General features: G+C 45.6%; 1 protein-coding gene across 1 annotated transcript; it reads right to left on the reverse strand.

The window, feature by feature from the left end:
- Positions 1 to 7,106: 7,106 nt before the first annotated feature.
- On the reverse strand, positions 7,107 to 11,172 carry LOC119352651 (WEB family protein At2g17940). Its single transcript, XM_037619231.1, has 2 exons — positions 10,760 to 11,172; positions 7,107 to 8,148 (listed from the first exon to the last, which is right to left on the reverse strand). The coding sequence occupies exons 1-2, from the start codon at positions 10,916 to 10,918 to the stop codon at positions 7,363 to 7,365; spliced, it is 945 nt and encodes a 314-aa protein (XP_037475128.1). The 5' UTR covers positions 10,919 to 11,172; the 3' UTR covers positions 7,107 to 7,362.
- Between the last annotated feature and the right edge of the window lie 3,585 nt (positions 11,173 to 14,757).

A 14,757-nucleotide genomic window follows, 5' to 3' on the forward strand; every position in this document is an offset into this window, starting at 1 on the left:
AATTTATTACCCTATATGCTTTACATGATTTTTCTTCCTTTTATCTGCAAGCAAACATGGAAAGTTAATAGAACACATAACAAAATTGGCCATTAATACTATGGTAGATGGTCATGTTCTTTGTTAAATATCATGTACTTATGGTCTATTTCGTTGAAAAAAACCACCTTTGATTATCGAATTTTCTTCGTCCTACTTGTATCAAAGCTAGTTCGATTGAGACCATTACAAGCTGAGTATAAAACCATTTTTACAGCTCGTGAAATGGGCCGAGGAAAATTATGATGCTAATTTTTTATTGTATGAAACATGTCTATATTTGCATTGTATTAAAAAAATATGAGAAGTTTTCATGCATTTTTTCAATTTAAGAGACAAATTACAATCTGAGTGTAAGAAATTTTTAAAGATCGACAAATATTTATAATCGGCCCATGAAAAAGGTTATAATTTTAATGTTTAATACAATTTAAGATATTTATTCATTTATGTTAAATACAAAGATCATGCTAACTTAAAAAAATCTCCATCATATGTCACAACTATTTTGTTCCATACGAAAAATATTTGTTGTGAAATGATCAACTCTATAAAAGGCAGTGTTCTTGTATTTTAATAGAGATGTTAATTATTCTGGTTTAAAAATGTGTTAATTCTAAACAAAAGCTCATGCATCTTACCGAAAATATGTATGTATTTGCCACAATTAAACTAAAAAATAAGTAATATCATAAATAAGTTTAGGAAATATATTTTTCAAATAAAAAAGGAAAATAGAAAATACAATAAATAAAATTGAAATATATATATATATATGTAACATAAACACAAAAATAAACTTTGAAAATCCATATAATAACAAAGAATAAGGAATGCACATAATAAGCAGAGTAAAAAGAATATGAGAGTGGGACCTTGGCTAATCGGCCAGCCAACTACATAGGGCCCAATCAGTACAAATTGTGGAGACTACCGGCCAATTTCATCGTATTTTATCCGTTGGTCCCGCGGTTCATATTTTACCAGCTGGTTCTCCATGTTTCTCATGGGTTTTATCCTATCTTTCCATTGAATGTTTTTTTTACCATTATTTAGTTATTTTATTTATTTGTTTACTTTTTTTTAAATTAAATGGTCAATGTTTTGAAAAACATCTGGAATATTTTCTTAAAATTGTGAACCCTCTTTTAATTAATGAATATTTTCCTAAAAACCACTTTTTAAAGATTTTTGCACATTTCTTAATTCTTTAAGTTTATTGAATACTTGAATCAGTATATTTATTGGCATGTCTTTGTTAGACTGTATTTACATGTGTATATTGTAACGTTGTATACCACCTCATTATATATATATATATATATGTGATAGGCCACCCCTAGAGGGTTGTGCCGGTTCCCCCCAAAGCCTATTGTCTTACATGGTATCACGCTAGGTTACGTCCGCTTCCGCCTAAAAACCCTAAACCGCCGCCGCCGTCGCCCGACTGCTATGACGTTCGCCGCTGCGTCCGGCTCCACCGCCACCGGTTTTCTGCCGGCCTCCCTCGCGGCACTTCTCTCGAGGCCGCTGGATGCCGCCTCCCTTCAGGCGCCGATCGGGACACGGAGCGTCGGCTCCCTCTTCGCGCTCCCGCCGGCTGCTACTTCGCCCGGGCAGGCGCTTGTGGCCCACACCACCGCCGCCCTGTCAACCGCGGCTGTCGCACCCTCGGCCACTGCGCCGCTGGTGGCGGAGGACGTCCCGCTGGCAGGCTTCGCGGCGTCAACCGCGGCCATCGCGCCCTCTGTCACCGCGCCGGCTGCCCCTCCAACTGTCTCCATGGTGTTCTCACCTCAGCCAGTCTCCTCGATGGGATCGCAGCCGCCGCCGCCGTTTCACTTCGGCCATCTCATCACCATCAAGTTGTCGTCGGACAATTACATCTTCTGGCGCGCGCAGGTTCTTCCGCTTCTTGGGAGTCACTACCTGCTTGGCTATGTCGACGGCTCTCTCCCTTGCCCTCCTGCGCTGGTTGACAGCGTGCATGGTCCGGTCTATAATCCGGCTCACCGTGTCTGGACCGGGCAGGATCAGGCGAACCTCTCCTCCATCCAGGGGTCGCTCTCTCCGGCCGTTGCTAGGCTTGTTGTCTTCGCCAAGACGTCCCACGAGGCATGGACTATTCTTGAGCGCTCATTTGCGGCACAGTCGCAGACTCGTGTATCTGGGCTCCGTCGCCAACTTGGGGAGTGTCAGAAGCTTGACTCCACCGCCACTGAGTTCTACAACAAAGTCAAGAGTCTCGCCGACACGCTGGCCTCCATTGGACAGCCCCTCACCGACTCCGAGTTCAACTCGTTTATTGTCAATGGTCTTGATGAGGAGTATGACGCCCTAGTCGAGATCATCAATGAGAGGGGCAACTCCACGCCCATGCCAGCACACGAGGTCTTTTCACGCCTCCTGCTTACTGAGCAACGAGTCGAGACGCACCGATCCAGGGGCAACGGCGCCCTCTCGGCAAACGCCGCCACCAAGGGTGGTCGCTCCTCTGCTTCATCCAGGGCTCCTTCGGGGCAGTCACCACCACCCGCCTCGGCCCCTCCTCCTACTGCGACGCTACCAGGGGCTGGCGGTCCACGTGTGTGCCAGCTTTGTGGTCGCGATGGGCACTGGGCCTCGAAGTGTCACAAGCGCTTCCAGCGGGGTTTTCTTGGTCTTGGCAATGACAGGAAGGATACACGCAACTTTGCTCGTCAGGTCGCCATGGCTGATCGTCCGCCGCCGCAGAAGCCACAGGGACACACTCAGTCCTACTCCATTGATCCCCACTGGTACATGGACTCTGGGGCGACAGAGCACCTGACCAGTGAGATGGGGAAGCTTCACACTCGTGAACCTTACCATGGCTCCGACAAGATCCACACCGCCAATGGAGCAGGTATGCACATCTCTCATATTGGTCAAGCATCACTTCTCACTAGACATGCCAATAGGAGTCTTCAACTTCGCAATGTTCTTCGAGTTCCATCTGTGACACGTAATCTTCTTTCAGTTCCTAAACTCACTCGTGATAATAATGTGCTTTGTGAATTTCATCCTTTTGATCTTTTTATTAAGGATCGGGGCACGAGGGACATTCTTCTTAGTGGGCGGCTCTGCCAAGGTCTCTATCGTCTGGAGCATCCTGGCGTTGCTCGCGTCTTCAGTGGAGTTCGGGTATCTCCGTCACAGTGGCATGCTCGTCTTGGTCACCCGGCCACACCTATTGTCCGGCATGTTTTGCGTCGTCATGAGCTTCCTAGTGTGTCTAGTAATAAAGATGTAGCAGTGTGTGATGCTTGTCAGCAGGGGAAGAGTCATCAACTTCCTTTTTCGGAGTCCAGTCGTGAGGTGAAACATCCTTTAGAACTTGTGTTTTCAGATGTATGGGGTCCTGCTCAGACTTCTGTTAGTGGTCATAATTATTATATCAGTTTTGTTGATGCTTACAGCCGCTTTACCTGGCTTTATCTTATCAAACGTAAATCTGATGTGTTTGACATTTTTGTTCAGTTCCAAAAACATGTTGAACGCCTTCTCAAGCACAAAATTGTTCATGTTCAGTCGGACTGGGGTGGTGAGTATCGCAACCTCAACTCCTTCTTTCAGTCGCTTGGGATCACTCACCGTTTAGCATGTCCACATACACATCAGCAGAATGGTTCAGTAGAACGTAAGCATCGTCACATTGTTGAAGCTGGTCTGACTCTTTTGGCCCATGCATCTGTTCCGCTTCATTTTTGGAGTGATGCTTTCACCACTGCATGTTTTCTCATCAATCGTACTCCCACTCGTGTTTTGAATATGAAGACTCCCATTGAAGTTCTCCTTAATGAACAACCAGATTACACCTTTCTCAAGGTGTTTGGGTGTGCTTGCTGGCCCCATCTCCGTCCATATAACAAGCATAAGCTTGAGTTTCGTTCCAAGAAGTGTGTTTTTCTTGGTTATAGCTCTCTTCATAAAGGATACAAATGTCTTCATGTTCCCACTAATCGTGTCTACATCTCTCGGGATGTTGTGTTTGATGAGCATGTTTTTCCCTTTGCCAAACTCCCTGTGTCCACTACCGAGCCACCTGTCATGCATTCATCCTCTGTTGCTTCTGACCAATTTAATGATGTTGCATATTCTCCTCTATTGTTGCCTAACCATGGTGCAGGCACTGATCGTGGGACTCGTTTGGAGATTCTGGAAGCGCCGTCTTCCTCTTCGTCGCCATCGCCTTCATCCTCGGCACCTTCTGTTGTGCATGAGGAGCACATGGCGCCCCTGCATGGCCTCGGTTTCCGTGCTCATGCACGGCCGATCGACGTCCTGGCCCGGTCGCCTCTGGCTTCTGGGCTGCCTTCGCCATCGTCGCGCCCTGCAACCCCGCCGACTGGGCCGGCCTCCTCGGTCCCCGTCTCGCCCAGGGCGTCGGGGCAGTCATCACCAGGCCTGGCCTCGCCCGCCCCTGCCTCGCCCAGGGTGTCTGGGCCCTTCTCACCAGGGCCGGCCTCGCCTGCTCTCGCCTCGCCAAGGCCGTCTGGGCCGGTGTCACCGGAGCTGGCCTCGCCCACCCTCGGTTCGCCCATGGCCTCTGAGCCTCTGTCGTCGGGCCAGTCTTCGCCATGCAGCCCGGAGTCATCTGTCCCGAGCTCGCCTGAGGTGATTCCTGCATCTCCGGCGACCGTCACGTCTCCGTCACCTTCGCCTCCGCCGGCTCCTGCTGCTGCTCTACGTCCACATATGCGCAGTCGGAGTGGCATTTTTCAGCCTAAGCAACGTCACGATGGCACAGTTGCTTGGTTAGCGGCGTGCATGTCTGCTGCTCTCGCAGATCCATCCTCTGAGCCACGCACGTATCAAGCTGCTATGCGCATTCCTCATTGGAGAGAGGCCATGGAGCAGGAGTATCAAGCACTTCTTCGCAATCAGACATGGACTCTTGTTCCTCCACAATCACGGGTAAATGTCATTGATTCCAAATGGGTTTTCAAAGTGAAGAGGCATTCTGATGGGTCCATTGAGCGCTATAAGGCTCGTCTGGTTGCTCGTGGTTTTCGACAGCGTTTTGACTTGACTATGAAGACACCTTCAGTCCAGTGGTCAAGCCTACTACCATCAGACTTCTTCTCTCTCTGGCTGTTACTCGAGGTTGGTTTCTTCGTCAGCTTGATGTTCAAAATGCTTTTCTTCATGGTGTCTTGGCGGAGGAGGTTTACATGCGCCAGCCTCCGGGTTTCTCTGATCCGGATCGCCCTGATCATCTCTGTCGTCTGTCCAAGGCAATTTATGGTCTGAAGCAGGCTCCTCGTGCTTGGCATGCTCGTCTTGCAATGGCTCTTCGTGCTCATGGTTTTGCATCATCAACTGCTGACTCCTCATTGTTTCTTCTTCAAAGGCCTGAGGTTACTATGTACTTGTTGGTCTATGTAGATGATATCATTTTGGTCAGCTCCTCTTAGTCGGCTGCTACTGCGCTTGTTCGCTCACTTGGTGCTGATTTTGCGGTCAAGGACCTTGCGAAGCTTCATTACTTTCTTGGTGTGGAGGTTACTTCTCGTGCTGCTGGTCTTGTTATGACGCAGAAGAAGTACTCTCTGGATTTGTTGCAGCGAGCTGGGATGCTTAAGTGCAAACCGACGACTACACCCATGTCTACCACTGATAAGCTCAATGCTGTTGATGGTGTGCTTCTTTCTTCTTCTGATGCGACCGAGTACCGGAGTATTGTTGGTGGGCTCCAGTACTTGACGATCACGCGACCAGACATTTCCTATGCTGTTAACCGAGTCTGCCAGTATCTGCAGTCACCCCGTGACACTCATTGGTCTGCTGTTAAGCGGATTTTGCGCTATATTCGTTTCACGGTGGCTCATGGTTTGCATATTCGGCCGTCTGACTCTGGTTGTCTTTCAGCATATTCTGATGCAGACTGGGCTGGCAATCCGGATGACAGGCGATCCACGGGGGGTTATGCTGTCTTCTTTGGCTCTAACCTGATTGCCTGGAGTGCTCGGAAACAGGCTACTGTCTCGCCTAGCAGTACTGAGGCTGAGTATAAGGCTGTGGCCAATGCCACATCAGAGATTATCTGGGTACAGTCCTTGCTTCAGGAGTTAAGTATACCCCAATCACAGCCTCCTGTTCTTTGGTGTGATAACATCGGTGCTACATACCTTTCTGCAAATCCGGTATTCCATGCCCGAACGAAACACATTGAAGTTGACTATCACTTTGTGCGTGAACGTGTCTCTCAGAAGCAACTACAGATCAAGTTTATTTCTTCCAAGGATCAACTTGCTGACATCTTCACCAAGCCATTGCCTTTGCCACAGTTTGAGACTTGCAGGCGCAATCTTACCCTTCTAGATTCATTAGAAAGTGGCTAAGATTGAGGGAGGGTGTTAGACTGTATTTACATGTGTATATTGTAACGTTGTATACCACCTCATTATATATATATGTGATAGGCCACCCCTAGAGGGTTGTGCCGGTTCCCCCCAAAGCCTATTGTCTTACAGTCTTAAATAAATGGACATTAGCGAAATTCTTGATTATTTTCGAAAATCGAGTTTTAAAAAAATTGAGTCTATCACAAAATTCAGCATTTTTTAATTGACTATTTTTTCAGAGCAAACATCACATATATATTTTATAGAACAACACTGAAGAATAGCATTGTTTTTCCACCAAGCAAGTTACCCATCCATGTGATTTAACATGTATCATTCGGCTTGAGCAAAAGATGAGAGCCCTCATCGAGAACCTCTAAGTTGTCATGGATGATTATCAACTTGCGTTGTTCTCCATGCGCACATTTTAGTAAATTGATCGCCTGTTCGAACTGCCACTTGACCTCATCACCACTCGCCTCCAAGTCTCATCATGTATTTACCCCGCAAAAAGAAAGTATCATCGTGTATTTGATTTTGCACCAATGAACCTTGGTAGACTGAGATTCGGTGATTTGTTTTCCAAAAAAGGAATTCACTGAAATCTAATTTTGCTAAATAAAACTTGTGTGCAAGGAATTATGAAAGTATACCTAAGTTTTTTTCTTTTTGAATGGAAATACCGATGATGTATTTTTTGAGTAAATGTACCGACCAAATTTAATGAACATAAAAGTAGTATGGAGTACACTAATTACAAGAAGTGCAATTTATACATATTGTCCATAGGAAAATCTGTTGTTTTTCATGTACCGAGAAACAAAAATATACATGTGTTGCATGCTATAAAGGTTTATTGATTCATCACTATCACCGAACGTATTGCAGTGTCACGACTCCAAGATCCAAGGGCTATTAAGCAACTCCCGCACGCACGCATCACGATGGACGTCAGCGATTAGAACGACGGGCGCGGCGTGACCGTCGACGAGCCGTCGACGGCGTGGTGGCTACCGGCGGCCGCAGCGGAGCTCTTCTTCTTCCTCATGAAGAGCCCGCCCACCAGCGGGATCAGCGGCTTCTTCTTCTTCTTCCTTCCCTCCTCCTCCTCTGCCGCGGCCGCCATCGCCTTCTTCACCGCCTCGTGCCCTGGCCCGGCCGACACCTGCCTCTGGAACCGTGCCTCACGGTACTGCGGCCGCCCCGCCGCCGGCGCGTAATGCGGCTGATGATGTCGATGCAGCTCCAGCACCACGTCCCGCGGCGGCGAGGGCGCGCGGTCGTACGCGGCGGCTGGCGGGTCGGCGAAGGTGACGTACCTCTTCTTCTGGAACTCCGCGGCGGCTGCGGCGCGGCTCGCTGCCATGGCTTCGTGGCCGCTGGCAGGCGGGCTCTCGTGCTGGTGCTGGTGGTGGCGCTGCTGCTGCGGCTCGTCGGTCTCCATGAACTTGAGGTCCTCCACCTCGATGACCTTGGCGCGGGCGTCCTCGTCGCGCGCCTTGAGCTTCTGCAGCTCCCTCATGGCGCTGCTCAGCTCCTGCTGGAGCGACTGGATGCAACCCGCCATCTTGTGCTTCTCCTCCCGCTCCTTCTCCAGCTCGTGCTTCGCGTCGTCCAGCTCCCTCGTCGCCGGCGCTGCCGGCATGCGACGCGGCGGCGGTGGCGCCGCTACCATGGCGACGGCCGGGGCGATGGTGACGGCTTGGTGGTGAACAACGGGTCTTGGCGATGCCGTCACTCGATGCTGCGTGATTGATGGGGGAAGCAAAACAAGGATAAAATCAAGGCAAGACCAAAAAGACGAATTTAATTGCACTGTTTTACGGGGATAGTTGAACTAAAACCACGAAACTTATTTTGAAACGTAGGAAGTTGAATATAATAGTGAACATGTGTATCATTATGCTTTCTCAAAAGAGTACAACTACAAATGATAGCAAGCTATAAGAAAATAAGAAACAATTGAATTGTTGATATATAAATGATTGAACAATAGAATTTTGCAAATTCTATTAATCAAGTTGTTAAACCTCTATTTTGGAGGAAGTGTTAAACCACAAGGACATGTCTGATCAAAGTGCTTTTACTTACTACTAGTACTAGGTGCTTTATTTATTTTTTAAATGGTGATAGAAGAGAGGAAATATAGAACATCATGAAGCACCCGAATAATTAGCAATTATCCACTGAATTTTAGACATTAAATAAACAATTTCATAAAGTAAAAAGTTGACACATTATAAGTTTTCTTTTTTGCCGGAATTTTTTGGCAAGAGAAATTATTTTCCCCAGCTAGTTATAAGCACCTCTCCGGATATCTGCATTGGGGATGGCAGTAATGTTGTCTGCTTATAGAGCAAGACCTATATAAAAGGTCACAAATCACTACTACTACCAAATATGCACATGTGATTTTCAAGTATGAGACCAAATTATTTCAAATATGCACATACATGTTACCTCCAAAAAAGAAAAAGACTAAACGTCTACATCCATGTTTGAAATGTCAGCATTTTATTTAGGTGAAAAGTGGTACGATTGTGAGAATATAATGGCTTCTTATTTTCATAATTAGATATGCCACTCATTGTCACGTATATGAACAAATATTTATACAATAGGACGGTGCCAGGAAGCATGCTTTCTCTGCCACCTTGATCATCACAGTACCAATCAACGCCATCATCAAACGAAGGTTCGGAGTACACCTTTTGCAGCTGCCTTAATTCAGGTGGAAGGAACATATCTCAAAGTCTTGATGCACACACTTTCCAATCTGATCCCATCAATCTAGCTAGCTTTACCCTACTTTAGTTAACTACTAATGTAATGAAACAGAGATTAAGAATGTTGTGAAAGTACAGGGTTCTAGTATCTTTTGTAGTGTCTGTGTTAGTAGGTAGGTAGGAGAGAGACAGCATGCATATGCATGTTTTGCAAGAAGAACATTGCATCATGCATGCACCTCGCTGGCAAAGGAGGAGGCTGCTTTTTTGACACATATTTTTCGTGGGTTGGAAGAAAGGAATACCTAGCTAGCTAGAACACTTCATCTAACACTTTATCTTACAGTAATGTTAACCACCTTTTCCAACCGTGCTCAAAGCATTGAAGGGAAGAAGTATAGTAAGACAAGACGACAGTGGATTTTATGACCTGGGGAGCACTTGATCCTGTTATATGTTACTCCCTCCATCCCATAATATAAGATGTTTTAGTAAGCTATGTTCGCTTGCAAAAACGTCTTATATTATGGGACGGAGGGAGTATAAAATTCCAAAACTGAGTTGATAAGTTTTTTTTTTCTTTTTGAGAAAGTTCAAGAAATGGGTTAAAGATAAATGAGTTGCTTTCTGAGCGTTGCCCGAGCAAGTTTTTGTGGAGAAAGGAAATGCTTGGGTCTTTTGTTATTTTGCCCGCAGATGAATTACGATTTTCATGAAACTTGACATCTGGAAAGAACTTGGGGTCCTTTGCATGTGAGAGATTTTTTTAAATCTTTTGGATAAGTGGATTATTTTCTTGAAATGGGAGCAAATGCATCCGAGCACACCTTAGAGCTTTTTCCTATAACATTTACATAAGGGAGGAACCATACGAGATGAAAATCTTTGAACTATTAGCAAAATGCCCGTGCGTTGCACGGAACATTAAGATGCATTTGTATGAATAGTTTATCTTGTGGGAGAAAAGGATGAACGAGAAAAGACATTATTTACAAATGTGGAGAGGGGTGTCGGTATCTTTTTACAAAATTGTTATAGTTTCCTTCCTATCCGTCAGATATAAATCGGACGGCCTATATTGCAGGATGGCAGACACACCATCATTATCAACTCTGTTTTTTTATAAGAGTAGAGAAAACCATGACAAGTAATATGGAATCGAAGGAGTAGCTATATTTTATACTCCCTATATTCCTACATACAAGTCTTTTTAGCGATTTCAATGTGGACTACATACGGAGCAAATGAGTGAACTTACATTCTAAAATATGTCTATATACAACAATATGTGGTTTGTATTGGAATCTTTAAAAAGACATATGTTTAGAAACGGAAGGAGTATATATAGAGAACTAAAAAGGACAAAATGGGTAGCTTGTGCTATGAAAGCATTTTAAAATTTTAAATTTCGCTCTCCAATAGCGTGCCCCAAAACCATATCACTGTCTAGTTTTCTTGCCTCGCTAGCAAAGCTAGATTCAATCTTGCTGGTGCAACGAATAACGCATAAACTGGTCAAGTCCCTGATGATCCATACACGAATGAACATGGGCTAATTAAGTAGCACTAGCAAACTAATTAAGATGGTTCGTTGGTTGCACGGATGATCAACAAGGTAGGCATACGTACCAGCTGATCGGCGGTGTTGGCGTCGCGGGGGGCGTGGAATAGGAGCTCCCCGGCGAGCACCCTCTCGCCGAAGAGCGCGACGGCCTCCTTCACCGACTTGAAGGGCGCCCTCGTGTCGATCTCCGCCCGCCCCACCATCACCACGCCGCCGCCGTCCATCGACAGTGAATCACTGCCTCTGCTCTATGTCCGAGCAAACGCAACCAGTGACAGGATGGATCGATCAGCTCAGGAATGCATGCATGCACACCGGAGAATATGTGTATATATGTACTTGATGGATGGATGCAACCAAATAAGATGAGACAAAACGGCAGCAAGATGGATGGAAGTGGGAATGTGGTTAGCAACTAGCTAGGGAAGAGGTTAGGACGTTGTTGTTGTAAGCTACTCCTAGATAGCTTGTGCTTGTGCTTGCTAGTACGGTACCATACGCCACGCGGGTGGAGATGGAAGGCAATGTAGGGTTTGCATGTGGTGGTGGAGTGGAGTGGGGAGTGGAGGTGGGTTCGTTGCTTCGCGTCCACTTCACTGTAATATTCCCTAATCGTTGCGCTTAATTTGGTGAACGGTCCTGATCAAGCCTGCCGACCCCCTCCGCAATATACATGCACATGCGTCCATGGCTACATAATACTTATTCTTAATTATACGTCCGTAACAGCAAACGAAAGAAACATGCATATACGCATGGCACGTTAGTAACATGTGTATACCTCACAAGAGAACCAACATCGATTTGGTTGAAGGGTTAGGAGGGTATTATCCTCCTATCCAATGCAAATTATCCTTTTAGGAAGAGTCGACATTCTCCTCGATAGAGAGGAGGATACTAATCAATATTTTAAATAGTCACTTAGTGAGCTATGGGTTAAGTTGTACACGATCTGTTGAGTGTGAGGCCCCTCCAGACGTTATAGGGGCGCTATAGCGCAAAGATAACGCGCGGACGATACTATTTACCGGTGGCTCGGCCAAAAGGTATGAAAAGCAATAGCGAAGCTAAACCCCATTTAATGTTTCCCTTAAAGCATGAAAATTTCGAGAAAACAAGCATACGAGCGAGCATCATATGTACTTGACATAGGCATTTTAAGACATCAAAAGACCGAGCACATTTATCCTACGTAAATAATCAAGCTTTGCATCAGCGCATCATATACATCAAAAACAAAAAAGGAAGAATGGGGTAGAAGGATGGCTCTGTAGAACTCATCCGCGCCTCACCTCTGGCTATATTGGATTAGCGGTGCTGAATGGCTATAAATTTAACAGTATAATGGGAATTAGCAGGGTTTTAGCGCTAAAAATGCATAGCTTTGGTGGGAGGGCTCTCCAAAAGCTATAGAGGGTCCTCGCAAAAAAACTAACGAGGGTTATTTCAAACATATGTATGCCATCTTATGAGGTAGATGATTTTTAAAGTCATATGTTATCTTTTTGTTTGCGAAAAGGCCAAATGCCATGTATTAGAGCCAACCCACCCATACAACATTATATTTGATTTTTCTATAAAATTATATACAGATCCTTAGGGAAAATCAAGGTCATCTTCCACCTATACTAATCGACACCGTATCATGAGAAGTTCGATGTCGCCTCTGGACCACCGTGTCACCAATGGAGCGAGGGAAACATTGTTGATGCAGGGGCCGAGAAGTCGTTAATCGGGACCAGAAGACGCCATCTACAGTGGTCTGAGAAACTGATAACTGCCCAATAAAAGGAAGTGTGGGAGAGGTCTGGATGAACACCCAAATCTGCTTGTTACTATGCTTAGGAAAAGACCCACCTTAAAATGCATCATGCATGTTACTCATATTAAATAAAAAAATACAACTATATAATATGTATTATATTTGATGTGCTTGAGTTTCAATTCTCTGCTAATCAGAATACGAGAGTTTCATACCACCAAATCTCATAGAAATTACCGCATCCAATTCCCGATGCAACACGCACGTATCATCTCCAGTTCATGGATATCAATGACCCGGAACATGTATACGGCTTCTAAATTAGCCTTCTTTGTGTGTGTTATACATGTACACGGCGTATGTTGGACGTGACAACGGGAGCGAGAGCGACGGCGCACCCACATGACCCTTGGTCGGTCGTTGTATATAGCTTAGGCATGTAGATCAGGCTCGAAGTGGCCACGCATAGATGCATGGGTCCATCTGCTTGCGAGCTGCACCCTCCAGGTATACACCGAGACTGGAGTAGAGTAGCTCTCAAGATCCACTACGACCGCAACTAACTTAGAATTTCGGGAACATGCATGTAGACAGTTGCTCAAATACAATATAGTACTATTGGTTCATCCATGTCACTATCACGAGACTGTCCGGCCTTGATCTTTCCCAGCTTCCAAGCAAGCAAGATTCTTCTGAAAAAGAAAAAGAAAAGGTCATGAACAACACTAGTATGGGCTAGAGTTTTCTAGCATTGTGTCTAGGAGGCACTGCTTGCTTCCAAGCTTCCAAGCAAGCAAGATTAGCCTCCTGTAGCCCAACTAATCTCCATGTCTTTAGTGTTTTGTTCGCAAATGCTATGTTTCCATGTAGCATCCGTCTCGCCTGAAGCTTTCCTGCAGCATGCATGCATATAGGCCGGCCCACCTTATTGCATTTTTCTAATGAGGAGATTATAAATAATGCAAACCAATTAGGAGTTTCACTAGGTGCTACAGATAATGAGATTACCAATTCGGTGAATGATTTATTAGATTTGGAGGCGGAACGTGCCTTAGAGACTATTCGTAATCTTGCAGCAGTTAAACCAATGAATGATGATGAGATTGATGCGTTAGGGATTAGAGTGCTCGATAATCTGTGTGCGGATCTAGCATCCCCCAATCATGACTCTGAGGAAGATGATATACCCCTAGAGAATGATGATAGTAATATATGTGAACCCGGTCATGAGGACCGGGCGACGGAGCTTAGTAAACCTAAGCGTAAGTGGAAACGGAAGATCTATCCCGATTCCGCAGTTCGTAGGAGTGCTAGGATTCGTACCGCTAAAAAATTTCATGATGAATTATGAGAGAAATTTTCTGGAATAGCAGAGGTCTGAAGGACTTGGCTAAAAGAAGATTCCTTGCTGAGGCAGCTTTAGAGCAGAGGTTAGATTTTGTTGCTCTATCGGAGACGGGTAGAGATAACTTTGCGCCTCAGTTTCTCTCTTCTCTGGTGGGTGGTATTGATTTTGATTGGCATTGCCTTCCTCCGCGAGGAAGATCGGGTGGTATCTTACTAGGTGTGAGATGCGATTCGCTTGAAGTCCGAAGTGTAGTGATGGGCGACTTCGCGGTGAAGTTTCGAGTCAGGTCTAGGATAGATGGTTTTAACTGGGCTTTGGTGGCGGTGTATGGTGCCGCACAGCCCGAGCTTAAAGCGGAGTTTCTGGCGGACCTTGTTCGTATCTGTGGGTCAGAACAGCTTCCAATTTTAGTTGGAGGTGATTTCAATATCATCAGGAGGAGAGAGGAGAAGAACAATGATAACTTTGACGGCAGATGGTCGTTTATGTTCAATACCATTATTGAAAGCTTGGATCTGAGAGAGATAGAGATTTCTGGTAGAAAGTTCACCTGGGCTAATGCTCTGCCACACCCAACCTATGAAAAACTTGATCGAGTTCTTGCGAGCGTGGAGTGGGAACAAAAGTTCCCTCTGGTGACGGTGCAAGCTCTTTCAAGGGGAATATCTGATCATACCCCATTGTTCGTGGACTCAGGTGAGCCGAACCATGTGGGTAACAAGAACACCTTCTCCTTCGAGATGTCATGGTTTGAACGTGAGGGGTTTTTGGACTTGATTGCCAGGGAATGGGATAGAGGTGTTGGAGGCAAGACTGCGTTAGAGCGTTGGCAGAATAAGATTAGGCATTTGAGGAGATTCTTACGGGGCTGGGCTAAGCACATTAGTGGTGTGTATAAGATGGAAAAGGATAGACTCCTTGCTCTTATACAGGCCCTGGACATACAGGGCGAA

The sequence above is a fragment of the Triticum dicoccoides genome, chromosome 2A, assembly GCF_002162155.2.
Source record: "Triticum dicoccoides isolate Atlit2015 ecotype Zavitan chromosome 2A, WEW_v2.0, whole genome shotgun sequence".
Taxonomy (NCBI): domain Eukaryota; kingdom Viridiplantae; phylum Streptophyta; class Magnoliopsida; order Poales; family Poaceae; genus Triticum; species Triticum dicoccoides.